The sequence below is a fragment of the Ambystoma mexicanum genome, chromosome 4p (genome assembly GCF_040938575.1).
Source record: "Ambystoma mexicanum isolate Mex_15411 chromosome 4p, UKY_AmexF1_1, whole genome shotgun sequence".
Classification (NCBI taxonomy): Eukaryota; Metazoa; Chordata; class Amphibia; order Caudata; family Ambystomatidae; genus Ambystoma; species Ambystoma mexicanum.
In genome coordinates, this window is record NC_090927.1 from 1,262,898,192 (window position 1) to 1,262,919,134 (window position 20,943).

The 20,943-nt window shown below is 49.2% G+C and overlaps 1 protein-coding gene across 3 annotated transcripts in view; it reads left to right on the plus strand.

Moving 5' to 3' along the window:
* WDR27 (WD repeat domain 27) overlaps positions 1 to 20,943 on the plus strand; it is a 2,413,256-nt gene that overhangs the window by 627,642 nt on the left and 1,764,671 nt on the right. For all 3 annotated transcript variants that reach the window (XM_069606956.1, XM_069606954.1, XM_069606955.1), the window contains exon 9: positions 20,598 to 20,727. In XM_069606956.1, coding sequence (XP_069463057.1) covers positions 20,598 to 20,727 — 130 coding nt within the window. The remainder of the gene's footprint in view (positions 1 to 20,597; positions 20,728 to 20,943) is intronic.

Sequence of the window (20,943 nt, forward strand, 5' to 3'; positions counted from 1 at the left end):
TTAAACTGGTACAAGCCAACTGGGGTTGAAAATGCAGTTTTCTCCTTGGCATGGTCTGTCAAGGCTATTTGCCAATAGCCTGACGTAAGGTCAAATGTGCTGAGGTACTTGGCTGCACCAAGTTTATCCACCAACTCATCTGTCCTTGGCAAAGGGTGGGCATCAGTCTTTGTGACTGCATTAAGAGCTCTATAGTCCACACAGAATTCCAAGTCTTTGGATCCTGCCTTTGGTACTAACACAACTGGGCTAGACCATGGACTAGTAGAGGGCACTATTACCCCGAGATCAAGCATCTTCTTGACCTCCCCTTTGATATGCGTTCTCACATTTTCTGACATTCTGTATCCTCTGATTTTGACTGGCAGACAGTCACCGGTGAGTATCTCATGCTGTCCCTAAGGGGTCAAGCCTGGTGAGAGTGAGAACAGGGAGGCAAACTGATTTAACATAGATTTGCACTCCTCTTGTTGCTCAGGTGTCAGATCAGAAGAGAGATTGACTCCTTCAATTTTCTCATTTAAAGGTACACCTCTGAGGAGATCAGGGAGAGACTCACTCTCTTCTTCCTCTGCTGCTGAAGCTAGAAGCAAGGCTCCTACATCAGGTCTGGAGACGTACGCTTTCAGTCGGTTGGTGTGGAAGACTCTAGGAGCTTCCCTGGGTCTGCCCAGATCCACCAGATAGTTGACCTCCCCAAGTTTTCCCACAACTTTGAAGGGTCCCATCCATTTGTCTTGCAAGTCCCTCTGCCTTGTTGGGAGCATAAGGAGAACTAGCTGGTCTTGAGTGAACTCAACCATGTTAGCCTTTTGATCATGCCAATGCTTGACCAAAGCTTGTCCAGCTTTCAGGTTATCACTAGCTTCTGCCATCATGTGTGACATTCTCCTGCGGAGACCTATCACATAGTCAGTCACTCTGACTGACTTGAGGGGAGGCGCACCTTCCAATCCCTCCTTAATCAGGGCCAACGGACCTCTGACTGGATGGCCATAGAGAAGTTCAAAGGGAGAATAACCTACTCCCTCCTGAGGGACTTCTCTATAAGCAAAGAGAAGGCATGGCAGTAGAAGGTCCCACTTTCGTTTCAGGGGTTCCTCTAAAGCACCTATCATGCTCTTCATGGTTCTGTTAAACCTTTCTACCAATCCATTGGTCTGGGGGTGGTATGCGGTTGAGAACTTGTAAGTAAGTCCGCAGGTCTTCCACATGGCTTTCATGTAGTGGGACATAAAGTTTGACCCCCTGTCGGATATTACTTCCTTAGGAAACTCAACCCTGGTAAAAATACCAAGGAGGGCCTTAGCTACAGCCGGAGCTGTAACAGTCCTCATAGGAATTGCCTCAGGGTACCTAGTAGCATGGTCTACTACAACAAGGATAAACCTGTTGCCTGAGGAGGTTGGGGGGATCAAGGGGACCAACAATGTCAATCCCTACCCTCTCAAATGGGACTCCCACAACTGGGAGAGGCACTAAAGGTGCCACATTCTTGGAGCCAACCTTACCAGAAGTTTGGCAGGTATGGCAGCTCTTGCAAAACTTATCTACTTCTGCCCCCATTTTTGGCCAATAGAAGTAGAGTGAGAGCCTTTCTTTGGTCTTCTTGAAACTCAGGTGACCAGCCAAAGGAATCTCGTGGGCTAAGTGCAAGAACTGTTGTCTGTTTTCTTGAGGTACTACAAGGCGCTTGTAGTCTCCAGGTTCAGACTCAGTTGGTTCACTGTAGAAGAGGCCATCCTCCCAGTGCAACCTATACTTCCCAGGCTCTTGCCCATCAGTCTGAGCAGCTGCCTGGTAGCAGAGACCCTCCAGAGTTGGACATTCTCTTTGTCCCTTACGAAAAGCTGCCCTGCTGGGCCCACCTTCTGCCAGTAAAGACTGCAGCTCAGGATGGTCCTCAGGGTCCAGATCTCCAATAGGTTTTGGCCTCCCACTAGCTCTTCTTCAGAGTCTAGTTCAACCACACAGGGTTGTACCTCCCTCTCAGCCTCAGCTGGAGGTGGAGTTACAGGTGTAACTGTGGACAACCGAGGGGAAGTCCTTGTTGGAAGCACTGGAGTGCTTGCTGCTGGCTTTTTCCTAGGAGTCTTGGGTTGCCCCTTTGCTCCTGATCTGGTAGTTACTGCAGTGAGTTGCTCCAGTGGTAAAGGAGTGATCTCTGTCATCATCTCCTTAGATAACCCTCGCAGGGTTTTCTCTCTTGCAGGTTTTGTGAGCTCCTGTAACCTTTTACTAGGAGGTCTGGGGGTATGTGACACAACTCCAAGAGCGTTCAGGTCATTACCCAACAGAACCCTACCTGGTACTTCACATTGTACACTGACAGGTATCTTTACAGCCATATCATTACACTGGATGAGAACTGGTAACTGGGGACACATCTGTACAGGCCCTCCAGCTAACTTGGTGAGGCATTTGGGTGCCTTAGCAACATCCTCTGCCTTGAAAAATGATTCATCCACCACAGTTATGCTGGCCCCAGTGTCTCTAATGGTAGGAGTCTCCTGACCATTCACCTGGACACTGTCTTTATAATACTCTTTAGTATTATCTGGGATAGAATTATACACATCTAAATTCTGTTGTTCCCACATCCCCAGAGAGACTAAATAAACACTGGCTGAGATTCCAATGGGTTCATCAGCCAGCAGTAGAAAGTTTCCACTTGCCATTGGGACTTCCTCCTCTGGAGCGAAGGCTAAGGAGGCAAGTTGGATCCCTGAAGGTTTACCCTTGCATCTGGGATCTCCTTTCACATGGTCAGTAGAGCCACAAACAAAGCATTTACCAAATGCCTTCTGGAATGGTGGCTGTTCTGGCCTCCCTCTGGTTTGGCACCAGAGGGTACACTATTCTGCTGTGGTTTCCCTTGTGGCTTGCCCTTATGGTTTTGATTGGGGCCCTCTTTGGAATTTGTAGTATTAGAATTCTCTTTGGAGTCCTTTTTAGGCTGCTTCCCCTCATCCTTTATCTGAGTTACCCCAGAATCCTTGTGAGTGGCCCTGTTGGCAACCCACAAGTCAGCAGCCTTATTAGCTTTCGGGAATCTAATTCCTTTGAATCAGCCAAGTGCTGTCTGAGCTCAGGAGAGCAGGCATCATAAATTGACTCCAACATAAAAAGATTCTTCATACCTTCATAAGTGTTCACTTTGTAACCCTTAATCCAACCCTCCAAGTTTTTCAACCCTTCACTCACCCAGGTAGCCCAAGGGGTACCATCATGCTTTTTGAAGGTTCTAAACCTCTTAAGATACTGGGAAGGGGTCTTCCCAAATCTAGCTATCAGAGCTAGTTTCACACATTCATACTCTTTCCTATCCTCCTCCCCCAACTCCATTACCACATCAGTTGCAACAGGGGGAAGCCTAGAGAACAACCAGGTGAGTAAGTCATTTCCTGTGATGTTCTGGAGCCCATGATTATATTCAAACAGAGACAACCAATCCAACACATCCAACTTAGGCTCATACATACCAACCAATTCTTTAGGCATCCGGGGTCTTTTAGGACTGGAACTTCTAGAGGAGCCAGAGAGAGAAGTATTTTCAACAGACAATTTCTTCATTTCTAGCTCATGCTTGAGCTCCATTTCCCTTAGCCTTAGTTCTTGATTCAGTTCCTGGTGTCTTTGTTTAGCCTGAGTATTCAGTCTCTTGAACTCTAGTTCAAGTTTCATTTTTTCTAGCTCAAGATATTGAGGACTAAGTGTGGGACCTGGCAAAGGTCCAGTAGGTACAGCTGGCAGAGCAGACAGAGGCCTAGGGGGGACAGTCACAGCAGCCTCACCCTCCTCTTCTGACTCTTCCTCAAGATTATCAACATTTTGATCAACATCAATCTGTATACTGTTATCTACAGTTTCTGGCATGGTAGGTTCCTCTGAACCATCATCCAGACTTTGGTTAGCTAACACCCTTTCTATCAATTCCATTTTCTTGCCTTTAGTCAGGCGATTCTTATGCTTACAGAGAACTCTTAAACAATCAGCAGTTTTGTAGCAAGGGACTCTTGACTATAACTTTCCATAGTTAACATGTTAGAAAGATTACTTTTTCAGTGCTAAGCTTTGTGGTTAGTTGCACTAAGGTATCCTAAAGCACTCTAAAATGTATACTCAATACAAATCCCACCGCTGTACACCAGTGTTAGGCAGAAACCTGTGCAGTTCCCTTTGGGACCACTGCAAAAGATTTAGGACTACAGGTGTTAGCAATAAACCCACTTGGTAGCAGTCTGTACCACCCAGATTTACCTGGTAGCTGTGGCTGAGCAGTCAGACTTCTCTCAAGAAGAGTTAGGCAGTATGCAAAGTATACACAATAGGCACTCAGATACAATAATACAAGCAAACACTGACCAGAGCTTTGGTATCAAAGTATATAATTATTTATTTAAAAACACACTGTTTGAAACACTCCACAAACACTCTTATTATAAAACACTCTAAACACTTCACCACTTATTTCCATACAGAGGTGAGCGCTTAACTGTAGATGGCACTCCAATATGTTTATGAAGAAGGGAGGGAAAAAAGTCAGATTATGGAAAGGTACACCACTCTAAGATTTAGGAACACTATTAGCAAGGCAGAAGAGCAAAAGTCACTTGTGAGCCAAAGTCCATAGGCTGAGCCCACTCTTAGAGAGACCAGAGCACAAATGCCCCCAAGATCACACAGTTACACTAGGCTTAAAAAGTCTTGCAGAGAGTTCAAAAAGAGTTTAGAGAGACTCAGAAAAGTTCAGCGAGGGTGTCCCAGGCTAACCCAGGTTCGAAAGCTGGCGGCTAAATCTACCCCGTACAGTCGGTGGCAAGGGAAGCCGGGCGGGACACGGTACCTTAAATGGGAAGGATACTCCAGCGGTGGCAGTTGTTCCTGGCAGCGGGTGCAAGTCTCGTCGTCGTCCAGGGGAAGAGAAGATCTCGACTTGGAGGAAAGATGAAGGTCATTGCACTGCCAGGGAAGAAACCAGCCGCTGAGTTTTCCGGTTAAAGGTATTACCCTTTAATTCGCGGTCGTGGTAACACGTGGTTTCTGATGTTCGTTAATCTGCTTAGAATCACATGCTGTGCATAGGTCCGACATCCAGTGGTCACTGCGGAGTATTGCATTTTGTTTTTCGTAGTCGAAAAGGGACGTCGACAAGGCGTGTCTGAAATACTATCCCTAAAGTGACGTGCGTTGTACCCACAATCCCTCACGTGTCGAGGTCCCTCAGATTGTTTTTTTCCGCCCAGCTACTGGTCGCCTTTACGCGGAGCTCCTCGAGAGACATTGCAGATTCCATCTCCTCGACCTTTGGTCGTTTTCCTATTTAATATATAACATATCGATCCCTCCCTCGACGCAGTTGTGAAGCTGTCTCCGTTGAGCAAGATCTTCGACGGAGGGGACGAGCGGAGGAGATCCTTCGGCGTTGCCGAACACGTGGCCTGGCCTCGCAGGCCAAATACAGTAGGGAGAGTGGGGTCGTGGGACATCTCTGGTTTTTCCCCTTACTTTCCCTTGGGGTCGTTATCACGATTTATTGCCTCGGCTATGGAGAGGACACCCTTTAGGTTTTGCCCACTTTGCAAGGGCAAGTTTACTTGGAAGGACAAGCCTTCACGGTGTAACCGCTGCTTGCCCCTCGATCACAAAGAGGAGGGTTGCACGGCTTGTCGGCTTCTTAAGCCAAAGACTCTAAAAGACCGTAGGGTCAAGAGGTGGGCGGCCTACGCTATGTCGAAGGCCGATTCTTCACCCGCTGCTGCTACCACCGACAGTGACGAGGAACGTGATAACACGACCTCCGCTACGGAAGTCGTAGACCCCTCTAAAGAGCGCTCGCGCTCTTCGTCGTCTCTCCCCGGCCCCGACGGGCTCGGCTCACGCCCTGCTTATGGGGATGAACACCCCGGCGACACTGACGCACACGATACCACACATAAGCACACAACCCATGGCTCTTCTTCGTCGAAGACGAAGAAAGCATCAGCGCCCAAGGAGACGCAGGTTCCACCGGCGGCCTCCTCGGACCGTTCAGGTTCGAAGCCCCTCTCGCAACCGCGACCAGCGACTGGGCTTTCGGCAAATAAGGGCGCCGCCCCCAAACCATCGGCCGGCGCGCACCAGCAGAGATCGCACGCCGCCGTAGAACGATCGACACCCGTAACGTCGAAACCACAGCCCTCCGCTGACAAACGAGTCGCAGAGAGCTTGGCGAGGATCGTTGTAGCCGACGCCCAGAAGCATACGCCGAGAGACACGTCGAGCGCTACGCAGAGGTCGAAAGACACGCCGAAAAAGCCCGAAGAAAGACAGGGACTACCCCCTTCAGTCGGGGGGACCCCCAGCACACCGGAAGGCTTTTCGGAAGGCGACGGGACACTTTCCTCGACGTTATGGGAGAGGTCGAGCCGTTTTCAGCTAGATGACACTAATTTTCCCCCGCTAGACCGCTCAGGGGTACCCCATGAAACCATGGAAAGGCTCCATCTCTGCATGGAGAGAATGGAGAGGTTTATGAAGACCCAGAACCCTCCCACTCCCAAGAGAACAAGAGAAGGGCCTCAGGAGGACCCCAGGGCCAAATATCCGAGACTAGTCAATCCCCAGCAGGACACAGCCTCAGACTTCCATAATGTGTATGACCTCACTGGTGAGGAACAATACTTGGAGGAGGAGGATGAATTTGTGGACGATGAAGAGGGACAGAACCAGGAGGAAGGTCTGGAAGACAGCCCAGACATGGTAGGAGAAGGCTTCGGAGAAAATCCAGAAGAAGGACCTTCTCATCCCTGGCAATCCCCATCAGTATATTCGGACACTGATGTCCTGAACCTAAATCCTCCTGACAATTCACCTGTTAGAAACACGTCTCCCATTGACATTGACGATCAGCCCACATTCAATGCCCTGTTGCGCAGAGCAGCAGCACATTTCGAACTGGACACTGGGGAGATCTCTCCTGAAATAGACTTTGTGGAAAGAGTAATTAAGGAGAAACCCCCAGTCAGCCAGACCATTCACCTCCTCGCTTCAGTCAAGAGAAGAATCATCCCTTCGCTATCCACACCCGCACTAATCAGAGGAGTTAATCCAAGAATTGAAAAACTTTTCACTCCTTCACCCTCAGACCCGCTGTACATCAGGGGACATTCCATCCCGGATTCCCTTGTAGTAACTAATACAAAGAAGAGGCCAGGGGTGCCGCTGTCCACCAGCGAGGCACCACCTGACAAGGAGGGCAAGAGGTTATATGTCCTTGCAAAGAGAGTCACATCCTCGGCTGCCTTTTCGGCAAGAATTGCGAACAACAATTCTTTGCTAGCTAGCTACGCAGACGCGCAGCGGGCCAAACTGCGCAAAGACGCCGAAGAAGCGCCGGAACCACTACGTACACGCCTGCTATCAACTATTGGCGAAGGAACCCAGGTCAACCAGAGTATTGTAAAGAACTCTCTGGATGCTGCAGGGACAGCGGGACGTTCCCTGGTTCAGGGAATACTCCTAAAACGCCATGTATGGCTGCGCAACTCAGGGTTCAAACCGGAGACACAGGCGGTTTAATAAATAAACCTTTTGAAGACTCAAACCTCTTCGGGAAAGCGGTGGATGAGGCTCTGGAGATGGCTAAAAAAGAGTTTGATACTATCAAAACTCTTGACCAGATCTCTAAGCCCTCTACCAGACGCGGCTATGGCAACAAACGCTTTTTTTCGTGGCCAACGCCAACAGCAGAATCAGCAGCAACAGTACCTTGCCACCAATTACCAGACCAATAGTGGGCAGTAAAGCCAAAGAGGCCAGCGCCGGGGCAAAGGGAGAGGTCGGGGGTCCACCCCCAGAGGCTCCCAAGCCCCCAACAACACCAAGTGACGCGAAGATTCGCGTCCCCTCCCATGCAACACCGGTCGGGGGCCGGATAACATCCTTTCTTCCAGAATGGGAGGGAATAACGTCAGACTGCTGGGTACTTTCCACCGTAGCCCACGGATACTGCATCGAATTCAACAGTTCCCCAACATACAGACCCCCGAGGGGACGACGCATGACACCGGAACACCTTGCCATCCTTCTCCAAGAAGTACAACAACTGCTGGAAAAAGGAGCCATAGAGGTCGTGCCTCTATCTCAGGTAACGGAAGGTATTTATTCAGTGTACTTCCTTGTACCCAAAAAGGATCTAACCATGCGCCCTGTATTAGATCTGCACCCAGCGAACAAGTTTATCAAACCCCAGAAGTTTCGTATGGTGACCTTACAGGAAGTGATCCCACTGCTATCACAGGGAGATTACATGACAACATTGGACATGAAAGATGCATACTTTCATATTTTAATGTTGCCAGCGCACAGAAGATACCTCAGGTTCATGATAGGGCAAACACTACCAGTTCAGAGTGCTACCCTTCGGCATAGCATCAGCACGAAGGGTATTCACGAAGGTACGGGCAGTGGCAGCGGCTCACCTGCGCAGGTTGTCCATCCCAGTTTACTCTTACCTCGACGACTTGCTCATAACAGGGGATTCTTACGAAACATGCTTCTCCAATACCCAAAAGACTGTAGACCTTTTGTTCCAGTTGGGCTTCTCCATCAACGAAAAGAAGTCCAGCCTAGACCCCAGCCAAATCAAACAATTCCTAGGGGCTCTAATTCAAACAAAGGACGGCCTCGTCTTCCCCTCCAACGAGAGGGTCCAAAACATGCTGTTTCAGATCCCTCAATATGTGACCGGTCGAGAGGTGACGGTACGCAAAGCAATGCGCTTGCTAGGCATGATGGCGTCGTGTATTTATTTGGTACCTCACGCGCGCCTGCGCATGCGCCCTATGCAAGAGTGGCTCAACAGCCAGTGGTGTCAGGCCAGCGGACTATGGGACGATCTAGTGGTGGTCTCGCAGGCCTTGGTTCTCTCGCTACGGTGGTGGACAAAGGAAAACCTGGAAAGAGGGAAACCCTTTGCCACACCCGCAGCTGAAGCCACTCTAACCACAGACGCATCCCTCACAGGATGGGGGGCTCACCTATCCCATCAGACTGCTCACGGAGTGTGGACTCCGAACGTAGCATCCAAACACATAAATTTACTGGAGCTACTAGCTGTGTTCAAGGCGCTAAAAGCCTTCCAGGAACACCTACAAGGCAAGACTGTGTTGGTCCTTACAGACAGCACCACAGCCATGTACTACATCAACAAGCAGGGGGGCACCCACTCTCCAGGACTGTCCAAACTGGCCCAAAAAATATGGAAGTGGGCTCTCAAACAAAACATGTTCCTACTGTCACAACATGTACCAGGGGAACTCAATCTGCTGGCAGACAAACTCAGCAGAGATTTCCCCCTGCCCGAAGAGTACGAATGGCGACTGCACGAAGACATCGTCTTCGACGTCTTCACACAATGGGGATTCCCAGAAATAGACCTATTCACAACCCTGGAGAACTCACAATGCCTAAGTTACGCCTCCAGGTACCCCCAGAACCAATCCAAGGGGAACGGTCTGTCGATGCAATGGTCAGGGAAATTTGTTTACGCTTTTCCCCCGACTCCCCTTCTCAACAAAGTGGTGCACAAGATGCACCAGGAACAAGTGACCATGATACTGGTGGCCCCAATGTGGGCCCGACAGCCATGGTTCGCTCACTTGATGGAGATGTCTCTATCTCCCCCAGGGAAACTCCCCTGCCCGTACAACATGCTGTCACAAGACAAGGGCAGGACTCTGCATCCATGCCCCCAGAACATGAACTTAGTAGCTTGGCTCCTGAGATCATAGAATTCGGACATCTACAGCTCCCGCAGAGATGCATGGACATCCTCAGGGAAGCCAGAAAACCTAACACTCGCCACTGCTATTCTAGCAAGTGGAAGAGATTTGTCATCTGGTGCAGAGAAAAAAGCAACAACCCGATTGACTGCTCTCCCACACATATTGTTCTATACCTGACCCACTTATTGGATTCAGGTCTAGTGTTCATTTCCATTAAAGTCCACCTAGCAGCACTTTCTGCATACACCACTTCCCAACTCAAGGTGTCGTGGTGGAAGATCCCTGTTATAAAGGCCTTCATGGAGGGAGTAAAGAGAATACACCCCCCGATAGCTGACCCAGCTCCCGGATGGGACCTTAACGTGGTACTTACCAGACTCATGGGCTCACCATTCGAACCCACGCACAAAGCATCTCTTAAAGACCTCACTCTTAAGACTGCTTTTTTAATAGCTATCACCTCCATCAGGAGAGTAGGTGAACTACAGGCTCTTTCTGTTCTAGACCCCTTCGTTACAGTTCACAGAGATAAGGTGGTTCTACGCACGCACCCAAGTTTTGCTCCGAAATTCATTTCGAAATTCCACGTAAACCAGTCTATAGAACTGCCAACGTTCTTTCAAAATCCTTCCAACCTGGGAGAAAAAACTCTGCACACACTAGATGTGCACAGAGCGGTCATGTTCTACATGGAAAGAACCAGACCACTGAGGAAGACTAATCAGTTCTTCGTCTCGGTGGCAGCAGGAAGAGAAGGGGATGCAGTTTCAAAGTCCACTATTTCTAGATGGATTGTTCAATGCATCACTCTCTGCTATACTCTTGCTAAGAGAGAACTGCCCTTTAAGCCAAGAGCACACTCTACTCGAGGTACGGGGGCGTCCATAGCATTCATTGCAAATGTTCCCCTTGAGTCCATCTGCAAAGCGGCTACCTGGAGTTCTGTGCACACCTTTACAAAACACTACTGTCTAGATGCACACTCGAGATCTGACTCCCAGGTGGGACAGGCAGTATTAAGACATCTTTTCTCTACTGTTCCTTCTCATAACCCACTGCCAACTCCGGGTACTGCTCGCTAGTCTATGCACAGCATGTGATTCTAAGCAGATTAACAAACATCAGAAGACAATGCATTACTTACCGTAAAAGCATTTCTGATGGTTGTATCTGCTTAGATTCACATGCGCCCACCCTTCCTCCCCGCTCGGATGGAAGGAACATAGACTTCCTTTTATATCTCTCTTTTCTGTACTCACTCACGTCTAGAAGGCTCCCTCAGGGCAGAAAAATACAAACAGAGGGACCTCGACGCGTGAGGGATTGTGGGTACAACGCACGTCACTATAGGGATAGTATTTCAGACACGCCTTGTTGACGTCCCTTTTCGACTACGAAAAACAAAATGCAATACTCCGCAGTGACCACTGGATGTCGGACCTATGCACAGCATGTGAATCTAAGCAGATACAACCATCAGAAATGCTTTTACGGTAAGTAATGCATTGTCATCCCGGTTGCCGGGGTGCTTGGCACAGGCAAGGCGGCCACGAGATACGTCGGGAAGGCGAACAGACGGTGAAACTGGTTATCCCCACCAGTCAAAGGAAGAAGACTCTCCGGCGGGAGATCTCCTCTGTCGTTGGGAAAAGTGGTGAGACGGTCCACTGCCAGAGAAGAAACCAGCCGCAGAGTTTTCCGGTTAAAGGTATTACCCTTTAATTCGCGGTCGTGGTAAAACGTGGTATCCCGGTTGCCACGAGAAGCCCGCCAAAAAGTGGAACAAAGGGCTCGACTTGGGTTGGAGTCACAGAAGAGAACACAAACGCCATTATAAAACCGAGTTTTGGCAAAAAATACCAACCAGAGAATTAATATTAATTAAATAAACCGGCAGTATGTTCGAGGCTATCGTAATTAAATAAATAAAGATAGTAGCCTCGAACAATGGGAAAATCCCATAGAGAAATATTTGCGGTTGAATATAAAAAGTAGTATCCACTGCCACCAGCCAAAACTCGATCAGGGGGGACGGAGACGTGCCACCTCGACTAACAGACCCCGGGGCAATCGAATTGCCCCAGCCAGTACGTCCACAATATGATGGTTTGTACTGGTTCTGTTCAGAATTTAAGACTAGTAAAGTCAGTGGTGACTTTACAGACCCTGGGAGACAGTAGTCAGTCCCAGGGTATGGAGTCTATACTGGGGAGTCACTTATGACACCCCTGTGTTACTGCACTGAGGGTGCTGTGTAACACACATTACAAAAACACATGAAGCCCTATGGAGTAAAAGACCCCATAACCCATTAAACACATCTAGAGTCAAAGAAACACACTCAAATCATGCCCAAGAGTGAGGGTAAAAGAGTCTCACTCTTGGCAGGAGAAAAAAATAAACCCCAAAAATCCAGCAAAGCTGCTGGGGGACTCACTAGGTTAGGAAATTCAGCCTAAACAGAGAATTCTCCCTAACAGCCAAAAACTCCAATTCATCGGAGCGATCCTGTACACTTCCTCAGGGAAAGCCTCGCCTTCTGAGGAGAGACCTCACCACATTCTGCAGATGGTAATGAAGTTTCAAAATGCCCAACATCTACCGGCATTCGACTTTCTAAGTTTGCTAGGCCTCATGGCATCGTTTATTTATCTGGTGCCAGAGGCCAGGTTGAGGATGAGATCCCTTCAGTGGGCCCTCAGGGCTCAATGGTCCCCGTTTTCAGGGGAGATGTCAGATCTTCTACAAGTCCCAACCAAAGTGGCTCAAGATCTCCTCTGGTGGGCTTGCAAGGAGAATATCCTCAAGGGGGAACCTTTTTGGCAACCATGGCCAGAGATAACGGTAGTGACGGACGCCTCACTCACGGGGTGGGGAGCCCACACCAACGATCTGACAATCAGCGGTCGTTGGTCTCCATCGGAGTCCAAACTACACATCAACCTTTTGGAGCTGAGAGCAATCAGACTAGCGCTGAAGGCTTTTCTGCCCTCTGTACAGGGAAAGAATGTCCTGATAATGACAAACAACACAGTGGCCTTGTACTACCTCAACAAAGGAGGAGGCGTAGGATCACTTTCACTGTGCAGAGCGGCAATGCAGCTCTGGTTCTGGGCAATGCAAGAGGGAATTTCTCTGTCAGCAGTTCACCTTGCCGGAGAGCAAAACACGGCGGCAGATGCTCTGAGCAGGCAGAGCACAGTATCCCACGAATGGGAGCTAGCTCAGGAAGTCCTTCAAGAGATCTTTGCCCTTTGGGGAACCCCTCAAGTGAATCTATTCGCGACTGGGGCCAACCGGAAGTGTGAACTATTGCTCAAGGGAATTTCCCCCAAGAGGAGCTCTGGGGGACACGTTCATAGTGGACTGGGTATTTCCATTTCTTTACGTGTTTCCTCCAGTCCCCGTGATTCCTCACATAATCAGGAAGTTGAGAAAGTTCAGGAAAACCATGATCCTAATTGCCCCGGATGGGGCCAGGAGGACGTGGTACCTGGACCTTCTGGACATGTCCATCTGCCCAAAGAGAGGATCTTCTCTCGCAAGAGGAAGGTCGGGTTCTCCATCCAGAGGTCACGACTCTCAGCCTTCATGCATGGTTTCTGAGGGGCTAAAATATAGCATTGACCCTCACATCCTACCCCTCCGTACAGTTTACGCCAGTTGCACTCTGACTTCCTTAAGAGCCTGAAGACTTAAAGCCTGATCAGCTGATGCGACCATGAACACCGTAAAAACAGAACTGAGGTAACGGGCGCTGCTCGAGACCTTTATACAGCAGATAGTTAGTTAGATAACTAGATAGCCCGACGGCGGCCCTCGAGGGACTTCGACTCTGCAGTTTCGAACAGCGCCCCCTGGTGAAAATGTTTTCCGAAGCAGCTGAAGCTGGGATACGAATATCATAAGATGAGGAATACCTGGGAGTAACATCCACTCGAAAGAACGTTACAGTTGGTAAGTAACTTGTTCTTCTCGCAGTGTACTTAGGAATAATGCTATGTGATGCCATTTCCTGTTTTGTCAAGGGGTAAGAGGTTGTGTCCCATTGCTTCCCATGATGTCACTTTGGGGTGGGGTCAAATGACATCACTTACTGTGATGTCATCATAGGTCAAGGTTCATGTGAGGTCAGTTCCGCTACCCCTGGCATTTTGGTGGAATGTCATCCCTGCCTTTAGGTAAACACTGTACATTCATATAAATACCATACACAATTATACAGTTTAGCTGCAGTACAACCCAAGGATCTTTCTCTAGTTCATCTAATTGATGCGTTGCTTTAGGTGGCAGCTGCAGGCACCAATGTTTTATTGACATGTTTTAATCACAGCTCAGAACCACACATTTTTGCATTGCTTCTAGGTAAACAAGATTATTATTTTGCTCGTTATGGTTTCAGTGGTGCACCTTCCATAAATATTTGAAGTGCGTCCCCATTGTGACCCATTCTTAACAAACTGCAAATTTACTAGGGGGTGGGGGATTAGTGTTCAAATAAAATATTGAAGTTATGACATTTTAGCAATAAAATAGTGGGGGTTAGGGTGCTGTTAAGCAGCCGACAAGATGGCCGCCTAGCTATGGAGCTCCGAGACCCACAGATCTACATCGGCGGACAACGGCGGAATCTGTACATCTCCAACCCAGATAACCGCACCGGATAACTCCCCTAGCTGCGGGGCACATACTGTGAAAAATCACAGTATGTGCCCCGCAGCCTGGGACTTAGCTGCTGCCGAGATACGACCGACTGCGCCGGCCGGCCCTGTGCAGCCGTTGGGCCCACCTCCTGGACCTCGGAGAGCGGGGCGCTGTGCCATCTGTGTGCGCCGCCGCCGGCCCGGAGACCGCGCTCCCACCCTGGGACAGCGGCGGGTGCTTCTTCTGGTCTGCCGCCGTGAGGCCCGCCCATCACGGGCAGAGGAGGGGAGTGCCTGGGGGGAGGGTTGCGCGCTGCCAACCATCCACTGCCTCGCCGGAGCTCCCGTGGGCCCGGCTTCATCGCTGAGGCGGCTGCGGCTCGCTCCAGTCTCCCCCCTCCACCTAGACATTAACTGCTGTTCCCCCTCTGGGCGTGGCAGCGGTTTGCCGTTCTCTGGGCCTGCTCACTGCAGCGGTGGCTGCTCACCGACCCTAACGCCATCGAAGGCGTAGAGGACCGCTGCCGCATGAGTCTCCCCAGCCCTTCCTCACTCGCGGGCTGGGAGCACCACTTGAACAATCGCGCGGCTGCTTCTCACGGCGTGCGATTCCTTTAATGCACCTATGGGACATATGCAACCAGGGATCTGAAACAGCACTATAAACTACGAGGGGGGAGGGCACCCTTCACTATTGGTGGCTACAACTGGTAGCAAGAACGACACTACGCCCAGGAGGGCCCCACATTCATTGAATTTACCCAAGTGAGCCTCAATACCACCAAACACATTTCTGGCTACTCTGGAGCCCATCGAACCTCTCCCCAGCTATCTCCACCGACTGTACCTGCGGCGGTCATGGTGATCCTGCTAACCCCACTTTACACACCAAAACTACTGGTCAGCTGCCGCCCCCACTACTGCACTCCTGTACTGAGTTCACTACCAATCTGCCCATCTGAGACAGCACTGTCGAACAGAGCAAGAAGAGCGAACAAGGTAGGCTCCATGGACAAGTTCACCAAGACAGTGCCCAGGTCAGACCAGGCGTCGTCCTCCATGGTGCAAGAAGACGGTGATGCCCTGCCGGATCCACCTCTGCCTGACTTAACTGTAATGATGGAGTCTATGGCCAAAAACTTTGCAGCCTTCCATGAAAAACTGGACGATATAAACGCTAACGTAGCCTCCCTCAGAGCCAAACTGGACCAACATGGTGCAAAAATCACGGAGGCAGAGCAAAGAATAGGAGCCAACAAGGATAATGTTCACACCTTACAGGGCACCGTCGCAGAGCTCGTCCGAGATATGAAACAGGTCAAAGCCAAGTGTGATGACCTCGAATCGAGGTCACAGAGAAACAATATACACATAGTGGGGGTTCCCGAAACGGCTATAAAGGGTCGCATGGAACTAGCGGTCGAACAACTCCTCAAGGACCTACTTGGCAACCCAGAGCTATCGCCATACTTCTTTACTGTTCCAGACTAGGCAGTTAAATTTATCGAGGCGCAAATCCCGTTAGCTGACCAAATGGAGGAACCAATGAATGATAACTGACACCCAAGGCTGCATGACCTTACTATGGACTTTATCAGCTATGCCTCTTCCAACTGGTCTCAAACCTCACCACGTCAGCATATCAGTTGGGGGACCAGACCACTCCAACAATGGCTTGGTTCTCATGACCTAAGTACTTACTTGCCTTCCTTGTAATCCTATGTTTCATTAGCCGTGTAAAATATTTATGATGTACCATCATAACATGTGTTAACAAATGTGCGTCTTCGGCAGCGGTAGCCCCCACTGCAGCTGCAATGCCTTCTGAGGCAAAGTGTTTATGGTTGAGCCCCCGTGGGGCTGTTAGTCAAGCATTGCCAAATTGGGAACGGCACGCGGTTGATTGTATTGGGGGAGGGTATTATCACACTGCTAGTTCCTTCCGGGCGGTGAGGGTGGGGGGCGGGAAAGTTGTGGGAAGTTATAAGACAATCGGCAAGAAAGTGAGGACTAGGTTCGAAGTGAGGCGCAACAACGCCACAGCTGCACATCTTTTGGTAAAAAGACACAGATTCTTAAGCTCTCACAATTGGGATGTCCCATAAAATGTCAACATGGCTATTAAAATGTTAACATGGAATATCCGGGGACTGACAAATTTTACAAAGTCCCGTAGGATCACAGCATATGCACAAAGACACAGGATTAAGGTACTCCTGCTGCAGGAGACACATGCTCAGAAACTCCTAGCATCCAATCTTGCACTATCCTGGGGTCCCAATAGATTTTATACCCAATTCTCCACTCAATCCAGAGGAGTCCTAACACTCATTCACAAATCGGTGAAATTTAAACTCCATGCATCCCACATTGACACGGAGGGTAGGTATGTGATCCTTCATTGCACCCTGGCTAACGATGAATGCCTACTCGTGAATTCTTATGCCCCTAACACCGACTCCCCCGAATTTATAGATGCTGTGACCGCCATTATCATGAAATATGTGGAAGTTCCCATTATATGGGGTGGGGATATGAATCTTATACTTGACAATGACATAGACAGGACAACCTTGACCCATAGGAGCGTGTCCCGAGCAGCCAAACGGCTCCTCACACATATGAATTCCCTGAACTTACATGATGTGTGGAGAAAGCTTCATCCCCAGGACAGAGATTACACCTTCTATTCCTCAGTGCACAGTAGCTCTTCACGAATAGACTTGTTCTTATTGTCGGGGTGCCAAGTGGGTAGGGTGTCAGATGTTAAGATTCTCCCCTGCACGCTCTCTGATCACTCCCCCGTGCTGCTGCAGATCCAACTGGGTAACACTCCAGCCGCCCGATCAGCCTGGTGCTTTAAGTCGGAGGCCTTGTCTGACATCGTCTTCAAAGCTGAGATATTATCGGACATAAACACCTTTTTCGAAAACAATAACACGCAAGACACTCCTGAGAGGACCCGCTGGGAAGCATTTAAAGTTTATCAGAGGGATGTGTATCTCGAGGGAGGCTGGGGTTCTTAGAGCCATAAAGCAAGCCCTACACTGCTCCGAAATGAAGCTCAAAATCCTAGAACAACAAGAAGCTTCTGGCCCAACCCCGGCCACCCTCGCAAAAATTAGAACAGAACTAGAAAGGTTTGAATCCCACGCCTTGAGCGAGGTGCGTTATTTTGCTTGCCCCGTGGCCGCCCGACGGTACGGCAAGGGTGACAGACCGGGCAGAACCCTGGCCAAACTGGTACGTGTGGAGGGTGGCAGACCCCGGATAGATAGCATTCTAGACGAACAAGGCAAACGACATTGGTCCGACCAGGCCATAATTGACATCTTCACTGGCTTCTATGCCAGGCTCTATGGCCCCCAACCAGAACACAACGCTCAAGATCTAGACGACATGTTAGAACGCATTCCTTTGACCCTCATCTCCCAGAGTACCAGGGAACAACTTGGCATCCCGTTCACCCTGGAGGAGATAGTCCAGGTGATCTTTGACCTTCCGAAAAATAAGGCTCTGGGTCCCGATGGGCTCACATCTGAGTTCTACCGTGAACACGTCGCTATCCTAGCCCCCATATTGCACAGGGTCTGGACCGAATCCCTTCGATTGGCCACTCCCCCCCTCTTTAAGGGAAGCCCTAATCTCCGTTCTCCCCGAACCTGGGAAACCCCCAGATGAATGTGCATCCTATAGGCCCCCTATCACTTATCAACACGGACATGAACATTTTTGCAAAAATAATTGCGAATAGATTCCTCCCATTTATGCCCCATCTGATCCATGCAGCCCAAAGTGGATTTGTTCCAGGCCGATCCACTGCTCTCAATATCCACCGATTATTCAATATAATGTCCAGAATTGGCCCAAAGGCGGACGCAGTGGCGGTAACACTAGACGCCCAGAAGGCATTTGACATGGTTTCCTGGAAATACCTATGGGCCGTACTGGAAAAAATGGGAATAGGTCCGAACATGCTTTCCTACATAAAATTGTTATACACTAACCCCAGGGCCAAGGTGCTTGTTAACTCCATCGTCTCCTCCCCCTTTGTGTCACACAGGGGCACCCGTCAGGGATGCCCGTTTTCCCCCATCCTTTTTGCGCTCACCTTCGAACCCATGGCAGATCACATCAGGGACAGACATACTCGCAAGGGTATTCGCCTACAGGGCACACCGGAAATTATCTTATTGTATGCCAATGACGTACTCCTATATATCAGAGACCCCTCCACACATCTTGACCCGATTATCTGAGACATAACCAAATTAGGAACGTACTCTGGCTTTACCATCAATTATTCTAAATCCGAGATATTCCCCCTGACTGTGGCAACCCAGCAGCCAACATGTGAATTTCCCCTACGATGGTCTCCGGGAGGCATTAGGTACTTGGGGGTACAAGTTTCACTGACCAAAGCCTCCTTACTGGCTGATAATTATGAGGCAACGGCACAGCACATTGAATCTAAGCTGCTCAAATGGCACAACCTCCCTCTGTCTCTGGCAGGCAGACTGCCACTAGTCAAAATGATTGCGGTCCCTAAGCTCCTTTACATCTTTGCTAATGTTCCAGTCTGGCCCGGGAAGCAATATTTTAAGAGACTCCACGCTGCGTGTGCCCAGTTCCTCTGGCATTCTAGGGCAGTCCGCAAAAAGTGGTTACACATGACCCCTCCCTATGATAAAGGGGGTTTCTCAGCCCCGATCTAACCCTATATTGGATTGCGGCACAGGCCCATCACGCCACACATTGGTATGCACACCTGAACCCACCTCCACACGTCAAATTGGAGGAACTGTCGGGGGACGGGACTAACATTATGACCCTGTTGTTACACCATACGTTCCAGACCGAAGCGCCTGCAGACCCCGTGGCCACTACGATTAGAGCATGAAATATGATTTTGAACCCAGCACAAGGGCACCGCCGATACTGTAAATGGCTACCATTAAGTCAATTCCCAGGTCTCTCCCCCACGCACGATCATCATTTCATCCAACACTGGGAAGCCCTGGGATACCGAGCACTAGCAGACCTATGCCCAGATGGTAAATTCATCACCCCCCAAACATGGAGACCCAGGCACTCTGACTCAGCGCTTGAGCTACTACAATAGTTTAGGCTAAGGGCGCGGTCCGGGCAATATGGCCGTCGTACACAGACGAGCCCTCAGATTCGCCCGAACTCCAATACGTAGCAAACTCCACAGGTAGTAGGGGTATAGTGTCCTCCCTGTATAAAATGCAGCTAACAAAGCGAGTGAACACGTCCCTCAAACCACGGTAAGCCTGGGCCAGAGAGCTGGGAATGGAAATCCCTGATGGCATGTGGTACAACTTGTGTGCGCCCACGCGCACAGTCTCCCTAAGTGCTAGATTCCGCTGCATACAATATAAATTACTCAATAGACTTTATTACACACCGCTCAGAGTAGCGAACTTCACACGCTCCCCTACCCACAAGTGCCCGAAATGCAACTCTGAAGAGGCAGATCATATGCACATGTTTTGGTCCTGTACTGCGCTGAGAGCGTTCTGGCTGGAAGTAACGAGAGTGCTCACAGAGATAATTGGGTCTCCAGTAGACCTCCACCCGCTGGCCCTGTTGTTTGGAATATGGTCTGGAGAAAATGCAAAACAAATGTCTAAATTCTTAAATGTGTGTGCTATTGTTGCTAAAAGATGTATCTTGCAAGGTTGGAAACGCCGCTCTCCCCCCACCTTTGGAATGTGGTTGAAGGCCCTGACCTGGGTACAAACCTGTGAGGAGGAGTATATCAGATCCTTGTCCATGCCATCTCGTCCAAAGAATGTGTGGACGGAATTCTGCACCTATCTGAACAATAAAGATGAGGTTGAGTGGGGCCCCGCTCCCCTGCTAGATCAGCCTGACACACTACCATAAATACTAAACATCTTGCCTCCTCTCGAGTTGTCAATACCACCCCCCACCCCCACTCTGGAGCCGTCTCAAAATGTATAATATAATTCCCAACTGTGCTGTTGTGATTTTTGTGTATCTCTGTGCAAATGTGCTATAAAATAGTGGGGGTAGATTTAAAGCAAATAAATGAAGTTAGATTTAGGAATTGGACACATGTAATTCAGACTTTATATTGTTTCATTTGTTTAATTGTATTTTTACAATTTGTTTTCATACAGTTATTTGAACTTTTTCCTAGGTGAGAATCTGCATATGTCCTATAAACAACACAACACCTGTGACATAAAACCTGAAAATAACTTGGATGCAGCTCTTCCAGTTTTCGTAATTGAGCCTTTGCAAACTTCTTTTAATGAGGAACTTCCGATGTAAGTGAAAAATGAAATAATTATTGAGACATGTTGATCACATTGTCATTCAATGTTATTGTTCACAATTCCTTTCCGTGCATTCTAGGTAAAAGTAGAAAAATACTACATGAAAAACTAAATTCAGTTTGAAAAAGATATTTGTTTCTTTCTCCAGCATTGGATCTTTCATGGATTCACATGCTTAGAATATTCCCCGTCGTCAGGCTGGGAATC